This window comes from Bombina bombina, chromosome 5 (assembly GCF_027579735.1).
Source record: "Bombina bombina isolate aBomBom1 chromosome 5, aBomBom1.pri, whole genome shotgun sequence".
In the NCBI taxonomy this organism is placed as follows: Eukaryota; Metazoa; Chordata; class Amphibia; order Anura; family Bombinatoridae; genus Bombina; species Bombina bombina.
Window position 1 is genome coordinate 922,455,297 of NC_069503.1, and position 20,300 is coordinate 922,475,596.

Genomic DNA, 20,300 nt, shown 5'->3' on the forward strand with positions numbered 1-20,300 from the left:
CAGCGGGCAGATGAATCTGCATAGAGGTATGTAGCAGTTTTTATTTTCTGACAATGGAATTGATGAGAAAATCCTGCCATACCGATATAATGTCATGTATGTATACTTTACACTTCAGTATTCTGGGGAATGGTACTTCACTAGAATTACACTGTAAGAAACACATAAAGCTGTTTAATAACTAGAGATTATGTTTAACGTTTTTGCTGGAATGTAAAATCGTTTTCATTTGCTGAGGTACTGAGTGAATAAATGTTTGGGCACTATTTTTCCACTTGGCAGTTGCTTAATCTGTTTTCTGACAGTTTCTGTTGTCCCTCACTGCTGTGTGTGAGGGGGAGGGGCCGTTTTTTGGCGCTTTTACTACGCATCAAATATTTCAGTCAGCAACTCATTGTATTCCCTGCATGATCCGGTTCATCTCTACAGAGCTCAGGGGTCTTCAAAACTTATTTTGAGGGAGGTAATTTCTCTCAGCAGAGCTGTGAGAATTATAGTTTGACTGAGATAAAAAACGTTTATTCTGTAATTTGTTTCCTGCTTTCAGAATTTGTTATCTTTGCTAATGGGATCAAACCTTTGCTAAAGTTGTGTTGTTTACAAGGATTGAGGCTATAACTGTTTCAATTTATTAATTTTCTACTGTCATAGATCTTCTGTGCTTCTTAAAGGCACAGTACGTTTTAATATTATTCTAATTGAATTGTATTTCCAAGTTGCAAGTTTATTTGCTAGTGTGTTAAACATGTCTGATTCAGAGGATGATACCTGTGTCATTTGTTGCAATGCCAAAGTGGAGCCCAATAGAAATTTATGTACTAACTGTATTGATGCTACTTTAAATAAAAGTCAATCTGTACAAATTGAACAAATTTCACCAAACAACGAGGGGAGAGTTATGCCGACTAACTCGCCTCACGTGTCAGTACCTACATCTCCCGCTCAGAGGGAGGTGCGTGATATTGTAGCGCCGAGTACATCTGGGCGGCCATTACAAATCACATTACAGAATATGGCTACTGTTATGACTGAGGTTTTGGCTAAATTACCAGAACTAAGAGGTAAGCGTGATCACTCTGGGGTGAGAACAGAGTGCGCTGATAATATTAGGGCCATGTCAGACACTGCGTCACAGGTGGCAGAACATGAGGACGGAGAACTTCATTCTGTGGGTGACGGTTCTGATCCAAACAGACTGGATTCAAATATTTCAAATTTTAAATTTAAACTGGAAAACCTCCGTGTATTACTAGGGGAGGTGTTAGCGGCTCTGAATGATTGTAACACAGTTGCAATACCAGAGAAAATGTGTAGGTTGGATAAATATTTTGCGGTACCGACGAGTACTGAGGTTTTTCCTATACCTAAGAGACTTACTGAAATTGTTACTAAGGAGTGGGATAGACCCGGTGTGCCGTTCTCACCCCCTCCGATATTTAGAAAAATGTTTCCAATAGACGCCACTACAAGGGACTTATGGCAAACGGTCCCTAAGGTGGAGGGAGCAGTTTCTACCTTAGCTAAGCGTACCACTATCCCGGTGGAGGATAGCTGTGCTTTTTCAGATCCAATGGATAAAAAGTTAGAGGGTTACCTTAAGAAAATGTTTGTTCAACAAGGTTTTATATTGCAACCCCTTGCATGCATTGCGCCGATCACGGCTGCAGCGGCATTCTGGATTGAGTCTCTGGAAGAGAACATTGGTTCAGCTACTCTGGACGACATTACGGACAGGCTTAGAGTCCTTAAACTAGCTAATTCATTCATTTCAGAGGCCGTAGTACATCTTACTAAACTTACGGCGAAGAATTCAGGATTCGCCATTCAGGCACGCAGGGCGCTGTGGCTAAAATCCTGGTCAGCTGATGTTACTTCTAAGTCTAAATTGCTTAATATACCTTTCAAAGGGCAGACCTTATTCGGGCCCGGGTTGAAAGAGATTATCGCTGACATTACAGGAGGTAAAGGCCATGCCCTGCCTCAGGACAAAGCCAAAGCCAAGACTAGACAGTCTAATTTTCGTTCCTTTCGTAATTTCAAAGCAGGAGCAGCATCAACTTCCTCTGCACCAAAACAGGAAGGAGCTGTTGCTCGCTACAGACAAGGCTGGAAACCTAACCAGTCCTGGAACAAGGGCAAGCAGACTAGGAAACCTGCTGCTGCCCCTAAAACAGCATGAATTGAGGGCCCCCGATCCGGGATCGGATCTAGTGGGGGGCAGACTTTCTCTCTTCGCCCAGGCTTGGGCAAGAGATGTTCAGGATCCCTGGGCGCTAGAGATAATATCTCAGGGATACCTTCTGGACTTCAAATACTCTCCTCCAAGAGAGAGATTTCATCTGTCAAGATTGTCAACAATCCAGACAAAGAAAGAGGCGTTTCTACGCTGCGTACAAGAGCTCTTGTTAATGGGAGTAATCCATCCAGTTCCACGATCGGAACAGGGACAGGGGTTTTACTCAAATCTGTTTGTGGTTCCCAAAAAAGAGGGAACTTTCAGACCAATCCTGGACTTAAAGATCCTAAACAAATTCCTAAGAGTTCCATCGTTCAAGATGGAGACTATTCGGACAATTTTACCTATGATCCAAGAGGGTCAGTACATGACCACTGTAGATTTAAAAGATGCTTACCTTCACATACCGATTCACAAAGATCATTATCGGTACCTAAGGTTTGCCTTCCTAGACAGGCATTACCAGTTTGTGGCTCTTCCATTCGGATTGGCTACAGCTCCAAGAATCTTCACAAAGGTTCTGGGTGCTCTTCTGGCGGTACTAAGACCGCGGGGAATCTCGGTAGCTCCATACCTAGACGACATTCTGATACAAGCTTCAAGCTTTCAAACTGCCAAGTCTCATACAGAGTTAGTGCTGGCATTTCTAAGGTCACATGGATGGAAGGTGAACGAAAAGAAAAGTTCACTCGTTCCACTCACAAGAGTTCCCTTCCTGGGGACTCTTATAGATTCTGTAGAAATGAAGATTTACCTGACAGTGGACAGGCTAACAAGACTTCAAAGTGCTTGCCGCACCCTTCATTCCATTCAACACCCGTCAGTGGCTCAATGCATGGAGGTAATCGGCTTAATGGTAGCGGCAATGGACATAGTACCCTTTGCACGCTTACACCTCAGACCACTGCAACTGTGCATGCTAAGTCAGTGGAATGGGGATTACTCAGACTTATCCCCGTCTCTGAATCTGGATCAAGAGACCAGAAATTCTCTTCTATGGTGGCTTTCTCGGCCACATCTGTCCAGGGGGATGCCATTCAGCAGACCAGACTGGACAATTGTAACAACAGACGCCAGCCTTCTAGGTTGGGGTGCCGTCTGGAATTCTCTGAAGGCTCAGGGACAATGGAGTCAGGAGGAGAGTCTCCTGCCAATAAACATTCTGGAATTGAGAGCAGTTCTCAATGCCCTCCTGGCTTGGCCCCAGTTGACAACTCGGGGGTTCATCAGGTTTCAGTCGGACAACATCACGACTGTAGCTTACATCAACCATCAGGGAGGGACAAGAAGCTCCCTAGCTATGATGGAAGTATCAAAGATAATTCGCTGGGCAGAGTCTCACTCTTGCCACCTGTCAGCAATCCACATCCCGGGAGTGGAGAACTGGGAGGCGGATTTCTTAAGTCGTCAGACTTTTCATCCGGGGGAGTGGGAACTTCATCCGGAGGTCTTTGCCCAAATACTTCGACGTTGGGGCAAACCAGAGATAGATCTCATGGCGTCTCGACAGAACGCCAAGCTTCCTCGTTACGGGTCCAGATCCAGGGATCCAGGAGCAGTCCTGATAGATGCTCTGACAGCACCTTGGGACTTCAGGATGGCTTACGTGTTTCCACCCTTCCCGTTGCTTCCTCGATTGATTGCCAGAATCAAACAAGAGAGAGCATCAGTGATTCTAATAGCACCTGCGTGGCCACGCAGGACTTGGTATGCAGACCTGGTGGACATGTCATCCTGTCCACCTTGGTCTCTACCTCTGAAACAGGACCTTCTGATACAGGGTCCCTTCAAACATCAAAATCTAACTTCTCTGAAGCTGACTGCTTGGAAATTGAACGCTTGATTTTATCAAGACGTGGGTTTTCTGAGTCAGTTATTGATACCTTAATACAGGCTAGGAAACCTGTTACCAGAAAGATTTACCATAAGATATGGCGTAAATACCTATATTGGTGTGAATCCAAAGGTTACTCTTGGAGTAAGGTTAGGATTCCTAGGATATTGTCTTTTCTACAAGAAGGTTTAGAAAAGGGTTTATCTGCTAGTTCATTAAAGGGACAGATCTCAGCTCTGTCCATTCTGTTACACAAACGTCTGTCAGAAGTTCCTGACGTCCAGGCTTTTTGTCAGGCTTTGGCCAGGATTAAGCCTGTGTTTAAAACTGTTGCTCCACCATGGAGTTTAAACCTTGTTCTTAATGTTTTACAGGGCGTTCCGTTTGAACCCCTTCATTCCATTGATATAAAGTTGTTATCTTGGAAAGTTCTATTTTTAATGGCTATTTCCTCGGCTCGAAGAGTCTCTGAATTATCAGCCTTACATTGTGATTCTCCTTATTTGATTTTTCATTCGGATAAGGTAGTCCTGCGTACTAAACCTGGGTTCTTACCTAAGGTAGTTACTAACAGGAATATCAATCAAGAGATTGTTGTTCCTTCTTTATGCCCAAATCCTTCTTCAAAGAAGGAACGTCTACTGCACAACCTGGATGTAGTCCGTGCTCTAAAATTTTACTTACAGGCAACTAAGGAATTTCGACAAACATCTTCTCTGTTTGTCATTTACTCTGGGCAGAGGAGAGGTCAAAAAGCTTCTGCTACCTCTCTTTCTTTTTGGCTTCGTAGCATAATTCGTTTAGCTTATGAGACTGCTGGACAGCAGCCTCCTGAAAGAATTACAGCTCATTCTACTAGAGCTGTGGCTTCCACTTGGGCCTTCAAGAATGAGGCCTCTGTTGAACAGATTTGCAAGGCTGCAACTTGGTCTTCGCTTCATACTTTTTCCAAATTTTACAAATTTGACACTTTTGCTTCATCGGAGGCTATTTTTGGGAGAAAGGTTCTTCAGGCAGTGGTTCCTTCTGTATAAAGAGCCTGCCTATCCCTCCCGTCATCCGTGTACTTTTGCTTTGGTATTGGTATCCCAGAAGTAATGATGACCCGTGGACTGATCACACTTAACAGAAGAAAACATAATTTATGCTTACCTGATAAATTCCTTTCTTCTGTAGTGTGATCAGTCCACGGCCCGCCCTGTTTTTAAGGCAGGTAAATATTTTTTAATTTATACTCCAGTCACCACTTCACCCTTGGCTTTTCCTTTCTCGTTGGTCCTTGGTCGAATGACTGGGAGTGACGTAGAGGGGAGGAGCTATATGCAGCTCTGCTGGGTGAATCCTCTTGCACTTCCTGTTGGGGAGGAGTAATATCCCAGAAGTAATGATGACCCGTGGACTGATCACACTACAGAAGAAAGGAATTTATCAGGTAAGCATAAATTATGTTTTTGCGCAGTTAAAATTACAAAATGAATTATCCAGATTCCCTCAGCAGTCCCATGAATACTACAGGACATTTCTAAAGGGCTAAAAAGACTTCCAAAATCGTTTTTAGGGAAGGTAATCCACAGCTCTGCTGTGGCAGTTTTGTTGTGTCTGTTTTTAAAAAACGTCTATGTCGTTTTTTTGATCTGTTTTTTGCATTAAGGGGTTAATCATCCATTTGCAAGTGGGTGCAATGCTCTGTTACCTTATTACATGTACTGTAAAAATTTCGTTTGTTTTACTGCCTTTTTTCACTGTTTTTCAAATTTTGACAAAATTTGTTTCTCTTAAAGGCACAGTAACGTTTTATATATTTGCTTGTTAACTTGATTTAAAGTGTTTTCCAAGCTTATTAGTCTCATTATTAGTCTGTTCTAACATGTCTGACATAGAGGAAGCTCTGTGTTCATTATGTTTTAAGGCCATGGTGGAACCCCATCTTAGAATGTGTACCAGATGTACTGATTTCATGTTAAACAATAAAGATCATTTTTTGTCTTTAAAAACATTATCACCAGAGGATTCTGTCGTGGGGGTAGTTATGCCGACTAACTCTCCCCATGTGTCAGACCTTTTGACTCCCGCTTTAGGGACTCACGCTCAAATGGCGCCAAGTTCATCAAGGGCACCCATAGCGTTTATTTTACCAGGGGATTCTGTCGAGGGGAAAGTTATGCCGATTAACTCTCCCCACGTGTCAGACCCTTCGACTCCCGCTTCAGGGACTCACGCTCAAATGGCGGCAAGTACATCAAGGGCGTCCATAGCGTTTATTTTACAAGACATGGCAAAGGTGGTGAATAATACTCTGGCAGCAGTATTAGTCAGACTACCTGAAATTAAAGGAAAGCAGATAGCTCTGGGGGTAGATTCAGAGCATACAGACGCTTTAAGAACCATGTATGATACTACCTCACAATATGCTTAGTCTGTGGGTGATTTTTTTTTTACTCAGGGAAGATGATTTAACCTGATTCTGATATTTCTACATTTAAAATTTATGCTTGAGAACCTCCACTTGTTGCTCAGGGAGGCTTTGGCTGCTCTGAATGAATGTGTACAATCGCAGGGCCAGAGAAATTGTGTAGACTGGATAAATAAAATGCAGTGCCGGTGTGTACTGATGTTTTTCCAATACCTAAAGAGGTTTACTAAAAAAAAATTTTTTTAATAAGGAATGGGATAGACCAGGTGTGCCGTTCTCTTCCCCTCCTATTTTTTAGAAGAATGTTTTCTAATAGTTACCACCACGGGACTTCTGGCAGACAGTTCCTAAGGTGGAGAGAAGAGTTTCTACTCTAGCTAAGCGTACCACTACCTCTGGCGAGGACAGTTGTGCTTTTTAGATCCAATGGATAAAAAATGTTTATTCAACAGGGTTTTATCCTGCAGCCCCTTGCATACATTGCTTCTGTCACTGCTGCTGCGGCGTTCTGGGTTGAGTCTCTTGATGAGGCTTTACAGTTAGCGACTCCATTGGATGAATATATTTGACAAGCTTATGCTAGCCAATTCCTTTGTTTTCTGATGCCTTTGTTCATTTGACTAGACTAAGAATTCTGTTTTTTACTATACTGGCGCGCAGAGCGCTATGGCTTATCTCATGGTCAGCTGTCGTGACTTTAATAAATAAGCTACTTAACTTCCCTTCAAGGGGCAGACCCTATTCGGGCCTGGTTTGAAGGAGATTATTGCTTATATCACTGGAGGAAAAGGTCATGCCCTTCCTCAGGATAGGAATCAAGGGCCAAAAAAGGTCTAATTTTCGTGCCTTTTAAAACTTCAGGGCAGGTGTGGCATCCACTTCCTCTAAGGCAAAACAAGAGGGAATTTTTGCTCAGTCCAAGGCGGTCTGAAGACAATTGGACCTGGAACAAAGATAAGCAGGCCAAGGAGCCTGCTGCTGCCTCTAAGGCAGCATGAAGGAACGGACCCCTATCCGGTAACGGATCCTATAGGGGGCAGACTTTCATTCTTCGCCCGGGTGTGGGCAAGAGATGCCCAGGATCCCTAGGCATTGGAATTTATATCCCAGAGATATCTTCTGGATTTCAAAGATTCCCCCCCCCTAAAAATGGGGAGATTTCGCCTTCACAATTATCTGCAAACCAGATAAAGAAGGAGGCATTCTTACATTGTGTACGAGATCCATCCAGTTCCAAGAGAGGAACAGGGACAAAGTTTTTACTCAAATCTGTTTGTGGTTCCCAAGGTGAGGGAACCTTCAGACCTATTTTGGATCTAAAGATCTTAAACAAATTCCTCAGAATTCCGTCATTTAAGATGGAAACTATTCGTACCATCTTAACTATGATCCAGGAGAGTCAATAGAGGACTACAATGGATTTGAAGGATGCTTATCCTCACATTGTGATGCATAACGATCACCTTCGTTTTTCAGGTTTGCCTTTCTAGACAGGCATTGCCAGTTTGTAGCTCTTTCCTTTGGGATATCTACAGCCCCAAGAATCTTTATGGAGGTTCTGGGGTCGCTTTGGTGGTCCTTAGGCCGCGGGGCATAGAAGTGGCCCCTTAGTTAGATGACATCCTGATACAGGCGTCAAACATCCAAATTGCCAAGTCTCATACGGACGTAGTACTGGCATTTCTGAGATCACATGGGTGGAAAGTGAACAAGGAAAGAGTTCTCTATCCCAAATCTCAAGGGTTTCCCTCCTAGGGACTCTGATAGATTCTGTAGAAATGAAAATTTACCTGACGGAGTCCAGGTTGTCAAAGTTTCTAAATTTCTGCCGTGTTTTTCATCCCATCCGCGCCCTTCGGTGGCTCAGTACATGAATGAAATCGGCTTAATAGGTAGCGGCAAGGGACATAGTACCGTTTGCACGTCTACATTTCAGACCACTGCAACTATGCATGCTCAGTCAGAGGAACAGGGATTACACAGATTTGTCCCCCTGTTGATCCTGGACCAAGAGACCAGAGATTCTCTTCTCTGGTGACTATGTCGGGTCCATCTGTCCAAGGGTATGACCTTCCGCAGGTCAGATGGGACAATTGTTACAATGGATGCCAGCCTTTTAGGTTGGGATGCAGTCTGGAACTCCCTGAAGGCTCAGGGATAGTGGACTTAGGAGGAGACCCTCCTTCTAATAACTATTCTGGGAGTGATATTCCATGCTCTTCAGACTTGGCCTCAGTTAGCAACTCTGAGGTACATCATACTCAGTCGGACAATATACACGACTGTGGCTTACATCAGCCATCAAGGGGAAACAGAAGTTCCCTAGTGATGTTAGAAGTCTTACAATAATTCACTGGACAGAGACTCACTCTTGTCTATCAGCTATCCATATCCCAGGTGTTGAGAACTGGGAGGTGGATTTTCTAAGTCGTCAGACTTTTCTTCCGGGGGAGTGGGATTTCCTCTGGAGGTCAAGACCAAGCAGGAGAGGGCTTTGGTGTTTTTGACAGCGCCTGCGTAGCCATGCAGGACCTGGTATGCAGATCTGGTGGACATGTCATCCTTTCCATCATGGTCTCTGCTTCTGAGACAGGTCCCTCTACCTCAGTGTCCTTTCAAGCATCTAAATAGAATCAACCTGAGATGGACTGCCTGGAGACTGAACGCTTGATGTTATCAAAGCATGGCTTCTCCGAGTCAGTCATTGATACCTTAAATACAGACATGAAAGCCTGTCTCTAGGAAAATTGAACATAGATATGGTGTAAATATCGGATTGTTATGAATCCAAGGGTTACTCATGGAGTAAAGCCTGGATTCCCAGGATATTATCTTTTCTCCAAGATGTTTTTGAGAAAAGGGTTGTCAGCTAATTCCTTAAAAGGGACAGATTTTTACTCTGTCTATTTTTTTGCACCAGCGTCTGGCAGGTATTCTAGACGTTCAGGCATTTGGTCAGGCTTTGGTTAGATCCAAGCCTGTGTTTAAAACTGTTGCTCCACCATGGAGCTTAAACCTGGTTCTTAAGGCTCTTCAAGAAGTTCCGTTTGAACCTTTTTTGTTCCATAGATATCAATCTTTATCTTGGAAAGTTCCTTTTGGGTAGCTATTTCCTCGAGTCGTAGAGTCTCCAAGTTATCTGTGTTACAATGTGATTCTCCTTATCTGGTCCTTCGTACGGATAAGGTAGGCCTGCGTACCAACCTGGATTTTTTCCTAAGGTGGTATCTAACAAGAACATCACTCAAGAGATAGTTGTTCCATGCTTGTATCCTAATCCTTCCTCAAAGAAGGAACGTCTATTGCACAATATTAGACGTGGTTTGTGCTTTAAAGTTTTACTTACAAGTTACTACAGTTTTCATCAAACGTTCACCTTGTTTGTTGTCTATTCTGGACAGAGGAGAGGTCAAAAGACTTCAGCAGCCTCTCTGTCTTTTTGTTAAAAAGCATAATTCATTTAGCTTATGAGACTGCTGGACAGCAGCCTCTTGAAGGGATTGCAGCTCATTCTACTAGAGCTGTGGTTTTCACTTGGGCCTTTTTTAAATGTGGCTTCTGTTGAACAGATTTACAAGACGGAGTCTTGGTCTGCGCTTCATACTTTTTCAAATTTAACAAATTTGATACCTTGCTTCTTCGGAGGCTATTTTTGGGAGAAAGGGTTTTTATACAGGCAGTGGTAACTTCCGTTTAAGTACCTGCCTTGTCCCTCCCATCATCCGTGTACTTTAGCTTTGGTATTGGTATTCCATAAGTAATGCCAAATAAAGTTCTGAATCAAGGATATGTCTGTGTCCTCTGGATGAGTTTTTCAGCTTGTTAGCATTCCTCAGTGAGATCCCATAAAAAAGGAAACAGAAAATTGCAACATAGTGTGAATCTGTAATGGCACTTTGAGGAAGTAGTTGTTTTGTAACAAATGACTACTCACATTTGTTGGAGCTTTCCACTAAGCTCAAGGATATGCGCACTCCCACTTTATACTGATGGGAAAACAGTACACTAGGCAAAACTTGGATACAAATTTATTTTAAAATATATAAAAGTGTCACATAAGCCTTGATAACACCACAATGTAAGGGTAAAAAAGCAGATATGCTGTAACAAATGCTTCAAATCGCCAAACTTGCAAAGAGGTAAATGGATCAGCAGGAGTGTGACCGCTGAAACCAAAACCTTTTTAGTAGCAAGACAATAGCGCTAAGCCCCCAGGTGTCCTGGCTAGTGTAGAGACGCAATAAAACTCAATATAGAACAGTTCAGTTCCGACGTACGTTTCGACGTTGGAACTGAACTGTTCTATATTGAGTTTTATTGCGTCTCTACACTAGCCAGGACACCTGGGGGCTTAGCGCTATTGTCTTGCTACTAAAAAGGTTTTGGTTTCAGCGGTCACACTCCTGCTGATCCATTTACCTCTTTGCAAGTTTGGCGATTTGAAGCATTTGTTACAGCATATCTGCTTTTTTACCCTTACATTGTGGTGTTATCAAGGCTTATGTGACGCTTTTATATATTTTAAAATAAATTTGTATCCAAGTTTTGCCTAGTGTACTGTTTTCCCATCAGTATAAAGTGGGAGTGCGCATATCCTTGAGCTTAGTGGAAAGCTCCAACAAATGTGAGTAGTCATTTGTTACAAAACAACTACTTCCTCAAAGTGCCATTACAGATTCACACTATGTTGCAATTTTCTGTTTCCTTTTTTATGGGATCTCACTGAGGAATGCTAACAAGCTGAAAAACTCATCCAGAGGACACAGACATATCCTTGATTCAGAACTTTATTTGGTTTTCCTTTTATGATTTTTGTTATCACATTTATTTCACATTTTTTTCTTTGTGATATTCGGTATATTTATTGTAATTCCATAAGTAATGGATGATCCGTGGACTGGATACACTTAACAAGAGAAAACATAATTTATGCTTACCTGATAAATTTATTTCTCTTGTAGTGTATCCAGTCCACGGCCCGCCCTGTCACTTTAAGGCAGGTAATTTTTTCATTTGAACTACAGTCACCACTGCACCCTATGGTTTTTCCTTTCTCTGCATGTTTTCGGTCGAATGACTGAATATGGCAGTTAGGGGAGGAGCTATATAGCAGCTTTGCTGTGGGTGGACTCTTGCAACTTCCTGTTGGGAAGGAGAATATATTCCATAAGTAATGGATGATCCGTGGACTGGATACACTACAAGAGAAATAAATTTATCAGGTAAGCATAAATTATGTTTTTGCGCTCTCTCCCCCCTCTTTTGCTAAGGATGTGGCATGACCCCCTTTTCAGTTGATCCTTTTCTTGCTGATTGCAAGCAACAAAGGCTGATCTGGCAGCTACACAAAAGCAAGAGGAGCTACTTTTTTGTGACTGTGAGCCATCATTTCTTGGTAAGTCCACGCCAGAGTATACGCACTTGCAACAACACTGTGGCAGCCATCTTGGAATCCCTACCATCATTTTTGTAACGGCAAAACCATACACTTTCTGTATAGTGTGGACATTGTTTTGCCAAGGAGGGACAGATATTGGGGCCAGATTTAATGCAAGTGTAGCAAAACAGAATGAGAAGCAGTCTGCCAGGAATGAACAGCAACATCAATAGCTTGTTCTATGGCCCGGTTGCCACCTGGTAGTAGCTTCTTTCTGCCCAATTGTGCTTTTCACAGAAGAAAATTTCCTGTAGTATATCAGTCTGATCCCGCCGACATGGTCAGTCCAGCCCCGAAATACCAGGCAATTCTCCTCTGAACAAGGAACATGACAACCCCAGACGATCGTTTCAGCCTCCTTTGGGCCTCGTCAGTGAGGTGCAGCCATATCCCTCTAAGCACATTGGACAAGGAGTCCATGTCTGGTTTCCCCCATCACCCATAGGGAGACTACTCCCCAGGGTCATATTTACATATGCAAAACAGAATGAGAAGCAGTCTGCCAGGAACGAACAGCAGCACCAATAGCTTGTTCTATGGCCCGGTTGCCACCTGGTAGTAGCTTTCTGGGTTAGTCATGTTCCTTTTTCAGAGGAGAATTGTCTGGTATTTGGGAGCTGGACTGACCATGTCGGCGGGATCAGACTGATATACTACAGGAAAGTTTTCCTCTGTGAAAAGCACAATTGGGCAGAAAGAAGCTACTACCAGGTGGCAACCAGGCCATAGAACAAGCTATTGATGCTGCTGTTCGTTCCTGGCAGACTGCTTCTCATTTTGTTTTGCATATAATGCAAGTGTAGGTCAGGCCACACAGGCTCTGTCATAGCAATGCCACTACTGATCGCAAGGCCATATTGGCCCCCTAGATGTGTGAGCCCAGAATGATTGGAGGGCCAGGCACTATGCAAGCAATTGTGCAATAATGAAATGTTCTAACACATAGCATTTTGTTATCTTTTTCTTGTCCCGTTATATATGATCACTGAGCAAATAACTGTTTCCCTTTAGTTTTAGAGAGCAGAAATATTACTGTATTCATCCCCGGAAAGAAATATGGAGAAGATGCAGATCACCAAATTTGTATTCCTGTTCAGTGCAATTTCTGGTTATATGTAGACTCATGTCTCAAGAAACAAGTTCAAAAAGAAAATGTACTCATTGGACAGATGGTAAACATAATATTTTTTATTATTATTATTCTTTATTGAGGTTTTTAGCAGAAAGTTACATACAACAGTTTTTGTCTTTCACAAGGAAAACAGTTTCATAGGCAATCCACAAAACAAATAGCAGTATATCCAAGTTACAGACAAGTCTACAAAAGTAAGTCAATTATTTCAGAAACCTCCTTTTTAAATGATAAAGTCCTCCTCTTGGTCAGAAGGCCTTATATCATCTCGAGGCCACTCATGAGCCTTAAGAAATTGCAAACATTTTAATATAAACTATACAGTGAAAGCTGCAATATAGTAATATATAAACTTTATAAAAATGTTTGCCAAAATTTATAACCACAAATGAATGAGTAAAAAGTTCACAACTTTCAATATAATAGAGTAAGTTAAGTTAACAGATAGCTGTATCTATATAAAAATATTAATAAGGAAACATAATTTCAATGAAAACAATGATGCCAGGTTTGGCTCTAGACACTGCCCTGGTAGTAGACTTTTAGTTATAAACATAGTAGCTAACTATCCTTTGTGCAATATGAAGACCATATTTGATCTGTAGATCTAGGAGGCAAGGGAATGTTATATATAATAGCCCACTAGATAGCTCTAGATTCTAAGAGAGATGCTATATTATCCTTGCATATACTAGTAATTCAAAGCATTAAAGCGTTACTTGGTTTTAAAAATGGTGGAAAAATAATTAAATTGACTACCCTATAGAGGGCGACAAAATTGACATAGTATAAATCATTAAAAATTAAAAGATCTCTATAACAATTGTCTGTTGTTCTAACGATGCTTAACCCCTTAAGTGACAAGACCATTTTTCAATTTTCTTACCGTTAAGGACCAGGGCTGTTTTTACATTTTTGCGGTGTTTGTGTTTAGCTGTAATTTTCCTCTTACTCATTTACTGTACCCACAGTAACGTTTTTCTCGCCATTAAATGGACTTTCTAAAGATACCATTATTTTTATCATATCATAATATACTACAAAAAAATTATAAAATATGATGAAAAAATTGAAAAAACACACACTTTTTCTAACTTTGAGCCCCAAAATCTGTTACACATCTACAACAACCAAAAAACACACATGCTAAATAGTTTCTAAATTTTGTCCTAAGTTTAGAAATACCCAATGTTTACATGTTCTTTGCTTTTTTTGCAAGTTATAGGGCAATAAGTACAATTAGCGATAGTTACATTGTAACACTGAAATCTGTCATGAATCCCTGAATATCCCTTAACATGAATATATATTTTTTTTAGTAGACAACCCAAAGTATTGATCTAGGCCCATTTTAATATATTTCATGTCACCATTTCACAGCCAAATGCGATCAAATAAAAAAATATCGTTAACTTTTTCACAAACTTTAGGTTCTCACTGAAATTATTTACAAACAGCTTGTGCAATTATGGCACAAATGGTTGTAAATGCTTCTCTGGGATCCCCTTTGTTCAGAAATAGCAGACATATATGACTTTGGCATTTCTTTTTGTTAATTAGAAGGTTGCTAAATTCCGCTGCGCACCACACTTGTATTATGCCCAGCAGTGAAGGGGTTAATGAGGTAGCTTGTAGAGTTAATTTTATCTTTAGTGTAGAGATCAGCCTCCCACCTGATACATTCCACCCCTAATCCCTCTCAAACAGCTCCTTCTTCCCTTTCACTAAAAATGTTCCATAGTGTAGCGGTCCCATCCGCTCCTGCCCCCTTGCTCGAGCGCGCGCTGCCGATCCTCTCTTCCCCGCTCACCGGAATTACTCCAGCGATGGGCCGCCCACCCACCTCCCTTCTATCCCTCCCACGCCACCAACGATTGGGACCATCACTGGCCGATGCAGAGAGGGGCACAGAGTCGCTCTCTCTGTTTCGGTTGCTTAAAAAAGGGTATTTCAGGATCCCTCAATATCGACGCAGCACTGCAATACCCTGAAAGCGGCTGGAAGCATGCACAAAGCCAGGTACATCCTTGGTCGTTAACGACCGGTCTTTGTAGGATGTGCCTGGCACGTCCTTGGTCGTTAAGGGGTTAAGCAGGGGAAGGTCATTAAAAGTTATTATCTATATTTAAAACTGAAGTTGGTAAAGTAATAGGCATGATAATCATGAGGAGACAATAATATTAAGGTAAAGAGGGTCAGATATTGGGTAATTCTTGGATAACCTGGGTAAAATGGACATTTCCCAAGCAGCTGTGGGTAAAGCCTGATGTATGATCATTAATCCCCTCAGAGAGTGGAGTGAACGTATCAAACATATCTAGTATGCACTGTAATTCCCCCATCTTCACTATCTTTTTTGCCTCCGTCTGGGGGGCAAACTTCATCCCCCAAGGTTCACTTGGGGTGGATGCCAGAGGATCGGCAGGGCTTCTTCCTTGAACCTCCCAGGCAGAGGCAAGAGAAATAGTGTAGATGGGGGAATTATAGTACATTGGGCTTTACCCACAGCCACTTGCTTGGGTAATGTCCGTTTTACCTGGATAATCCTAAAATTACCCGGATTTCTTACTTTACCCATAACATGTATACATTTTTGGGGGATCTTTTCAAGCTCTCCAATAAGAACAAATATAAGCAGGGATATATACACTCAACGGCCACTTTATTAGGTACACCTTGCTAGTACTGGGTTGGGACCCCTTTTGCCTTCAGAACTGCCTTAATTCTTCGTAGCATAGATTCAACAAGGTGTTGGAAACTTTCCTTGAGAGCTTTTGGTCCATATTGACATGATAGCATCACGCAGTTGCTGCAGATTTGTCGGCTGCACATCCATGATGCAAATCTACCATTCCACCATATCCCAAAGGTGCTCTATTGGATTGAGATCTGGTGACTGTGGAGGCCATTGGAGTACAGTGAACTCATTGTCATGTTCAAGAAACCAGTTTGAGATGATTTGAGCTTTGTGACATGGTGCATTATCCTGCTGGAAGTAGCCATCAGAAGATGGGTACACTGTAGTCATAAAGGGATAGCCATGGTCATCAACAATACTCAAGTAGGGCGTGGCGTTTAAACAATGCTCAATTGGTACTAAGGGGCTGTTAGTATGTTTGATTATGAATATTAATAATAATAATAAAATTATCGTCAACTATCGATATTAATATTCAATAACACTTTAAAATATTTCCTAAATTCTGACCAGTTAATCTTTATGAACACACAGATTATATTTATGTAGTAAACTAATATCAATTATAACCAGGTACATATATTAATTTATTATTACAATCTTAAAGTAATTTAACACGCTATAAAAATCTTTAGATCAAATAATATTAAATTAAATTGTCTGGTACCTCTGTATTATGGACACAATATAATCTATAAATCCACCTTAACTCAAAATAAGTTACTAATCAAATATCACACATGAATTTTACTAGAATAATTTATTATTAGCCAGAAATATTTAAGGGATAGTATAGTTAAAATTAAAGTTTTATGATTCAGATAGAGCATGCAATTATAAACATCTTCCTAATTTACTCCGATTACCAATTTTTCTTGTTCTCTTGGTATCTTTATTTTAAAAAGCTAGAATGTAAGCTTAGAAGCCGGCCCATTTTTGGTTCAGCACCTGGGTAGCGCTTTCTGATTTGTGTCTAAATGTAGCCATCCAATCAGCAAGCGCTACTCAGGTGCTGAACCAAAAATGGGCTGGCTAATAAGCTTACTTTCCAGCTTTTTAAAATAAATATACCAAGAGAACGAAGAAGAATTGATAATAGGAGTAAATTAGAAAGTTGCTTTAAATTGCCTGCTCTATCTGATTCATGAAAGTTTAATTTTGACTATACTATCCCTTTAACCAATTCAATATATATAGCTTGTTTAACAACGTTTGGACCTCGCCTATATCTAAATCTCACAATGAAATCTTAGCTTAACTACCACAATCTAATGGGATTTCCAGAGAAATATAATTCAATATTTAGGCCAAAATAATATTATGTACTTCAATTAAACAACCAGAGATTTAACCACAATAATAAATGCAATTTCTAAAATATTTTACAGTAACTTCAAGTCAATTTATAAGTATAAAATACAAAAAAATTATTTTCCTCAATAGTCAATTAACATAAATATAAATATGCGTATTCTTATCTAAAATACCCTGGTCTATGCAATTTTAACTTTTAAATACAAAATTACACTTTTAAATCACAGCTTCAATTAAACGCCTGCTATAAAGAATATATTTGATTTAAAATATTAAATTATAAAAATCACCCAACATTACTAGCTACCAATATTTGAGAGTTTCAGTATCCCAGATTCCTCTTATTGTCATATAAAAGGAGATATTGCACACATTTTGGGAGAGAAGTGAGCCCAATAATCTCTTATCCAGAAAGAGGGACCCAACAGGGCTTGTTTTACAAAGGACTGTGTACTCACACTCACGTCACTCTGTAAAAATGGCAGCAAAGCAGGATTGCAACAAGGAAAACAGGCAACCACCTGTAATGCTCGTGGGATATCTCTCTATCAGACCAAACTTGGCCAGTAGTCTTCTTATCCCGGTGTCAAGTGGAATGAACGGAAATATCCCAGAGCAGAGTAAGTTAGTGAAATGAGGTAAGCAGTACTCACGGTAGACAGGGTAGTCCTTCAGGGCAATAAGAAGACAGAGAATTGCAAGACAGGCTGAGTCCGGCAACAGGAAGGCAATCCAGCAGTAAAGCAGTTCAGGGGTGAACCAATAGAAAGAGCAGGAACATGCGGGTATCAGCAACAAAGGAAATCCAGCAGAGTAACAGTTCAGGGGTAAACCAATAGAATGGTCAGACAGGCAGATTTCAGCAGCAATATGGCAATCCAGTAGTTCAGGAGTTAAGCAAGCAGAGTTAAGCAAGCAGTGTTCAGTAACAGTATAGCAATTCAGGGGTTAAGCAAGCAGAGTGGTCAGAGTTAAGCAAGTAGAGTTAAGCAAGCAGTGTTCAGTAACAGTATAGCAATTCAGAGGTTAAGCAAGCAGAGTGGTCAGAAAGGCAGAGTTCGGCAACAATATGGCAATCCAGTAGTTCAGAGGTTAAGCAAGCAGAGTGGTCAGACAGGCAGTGTTCAGTAACAGTATAACACTTCAGCAATTCAGGAATTAAGCAAGCAGAGTGGTCAGACAGGCAGAGTTCAATATCAGTATGGCAATTTAGCAGTTCAGGGGTTAAGCAAGCAGAGTAGTCAGACAGGCAGAGTTCAATATCAGTATGGCAATCCAGCAGTTCAGGGGTTAAGCAAGCAGAGTGGTCAGAAAGGCAGAGTTCGGCAACAATATGGCAATCCAGTAGTTCAGAGGTTAAGCAAGCAGAGTGGTCAGACAGGCAGTGTTCAGTAACAGTATAACACTTCAGCAATTCAGGAATTAAGCAAGCAGAGTGGTCAGACAGGCAGAGTTCAATATCAGTATGGCAATTTAGCAGTTCAGGGGTTAAGCAAGCAGAGTGGTCAGACAGGCAGGGTTCAGTAACAGTATAGCAATCCAGCAATTCAGTAACACAGCACCCAGGAGCACAAGAAGCAACGCCTATACTTGGGCAGTGAAGATAGTAAATGAGAAACTTACAAAGGCATAGAATTTGCGACACAGGAGATCCGGAATGGCTTCAGAGGGGAAGAGACGTGCAGCGATGATGTAATCGCTGCACACTCACAGGAACTACCACATCCCTGGCAACAGCCAGAGCGGCCCAAGGGAGCAGCGTGACACCACCAAGGCAAGGCTCAGTCAGTCACCAAAAAGAAGCAGCAAGGGGCACTCTCTTCCATGTGCAGAGCTTATATCAGTGATAAACTCCTCCCCATTTCTTAATGGCCAATAGAGAAATCTCTGGGTCTGGATAACTCTCATTGGCTATGGTAATTTTTGCAGATCTGTTTACTTAATCCCTCTCAATCAAGTATCTTTTTGGCTGCAATTCTCGCATCGACTATCGGAGGGCAGGCCCTTGAATAGAGTTTTTATTTAGTAAATGATTTAACTACAGAAATATATATTCCCTTATATATTAAGTGACTATTTGATGCACTAATGATGTCCTAGTATTGATAACAAATGGGTCAATTCCATATGTATGGGCTTATTTAATTTAAATGAGTATGTATTTTTACATACATATTTTTAGTATGTTTATCAGGGAAATTATTTAAGTCATAGATTTTGATCTGAGAAAAGGCATAGAACAAAGACCCTTTTGAAATGACCTCTTTTCTGAGACCGTGATCACTAGGTTCTTTGAAGTGACATATTTTATTATTATTATTGCCATTTGTTGTGGAGACGTAAAATCTGTTAGGAGAGTAATTTGAGCTTTCAGCAAAGGGGTGTCTGGGTCACCCACCTCACTAATTTACAAATGGTTAAAGAATTTTTATGTCAAAACATCTTTTTTAGCTAAAATGAAATATTAATTTATGTGGTACAAATATATGTACATATATATATATATATATATATATATATATACTGTATATATATATATACTGTATATATATATATATATATATACATATACAATGTCACTCACCTGTTCCCTGACAGGGCCCAAAGGGTGCCAATAAAATATCCCCACACCATTACAACACCACCAGCAGCCTGAACCGTTGATACAAGGCAGGATGGATCCATGCTTTCATGTTGTTTATACCAAATTCTGACCCTACCATCTGAATGTCGCAGCTGAAATCGATACACATTAGACCAATATTGTCCAATTTTGGTGGGGCTGTGCAAATTGTAGCCTCAGTTTCCTGTTCTTAGCTGACAGGAGTGGCACCCAGTGTGGTCTTCTGCTTCTGTAGCCGATCTGCTTCAAGGTTCGACATGGTATTCTGCATACCTTGGTTGTAACGGTTATTTTAGTTACTGTTGCCTTTCTATCATCTCAAACTAGTCTGTCCATTCTCCTCTGACATCAACAAGGCATTTTTGTCCACACAACTGCCACTCACTGGATATTTTCTCTTTTTCGGACCATTCTCTGTAAACCCTAGAGATGGTTGTGCGTGAAAATCCCAGTAGATCAGCAGTCCTTTAAATACTTAGACCAGCCCGTCTGGCACCAACAACCATGCCACGTTCAAAGTCACTTAAATCCCTTTTATTCCCCATTTTGATGCTCGGTTTGAACTTCAGCAAGTCGTCTTCACCACGTCTAGATGCCTAAATGCATTGAGTTG

The 20,300-nt window shown here is 41.1% G+C and overlaps 1 protein-coding gene across 1 annotated transcript in view; it reads left to right on the top strand.

The window, feature by feature from the left end:
- The window catches only part of MCMDC2 (minichromosome maintenance domain containing 2), a 260,089-nt gene that overhangs the window by 103,939 nt on the left and 135,850 nt on the right, over nt 1-20,300 (top strand). The window contains exon 10 of the mRNA XM_053715892.1: nt 12,932-13,092. Coding sequence (XP_053571867.1) covers nt 12,932-13,092 — 161 coding nt within the window. The remainder of the gene's footprint in view (nt 1-12,931; nt 13,093-20,300) is intronic.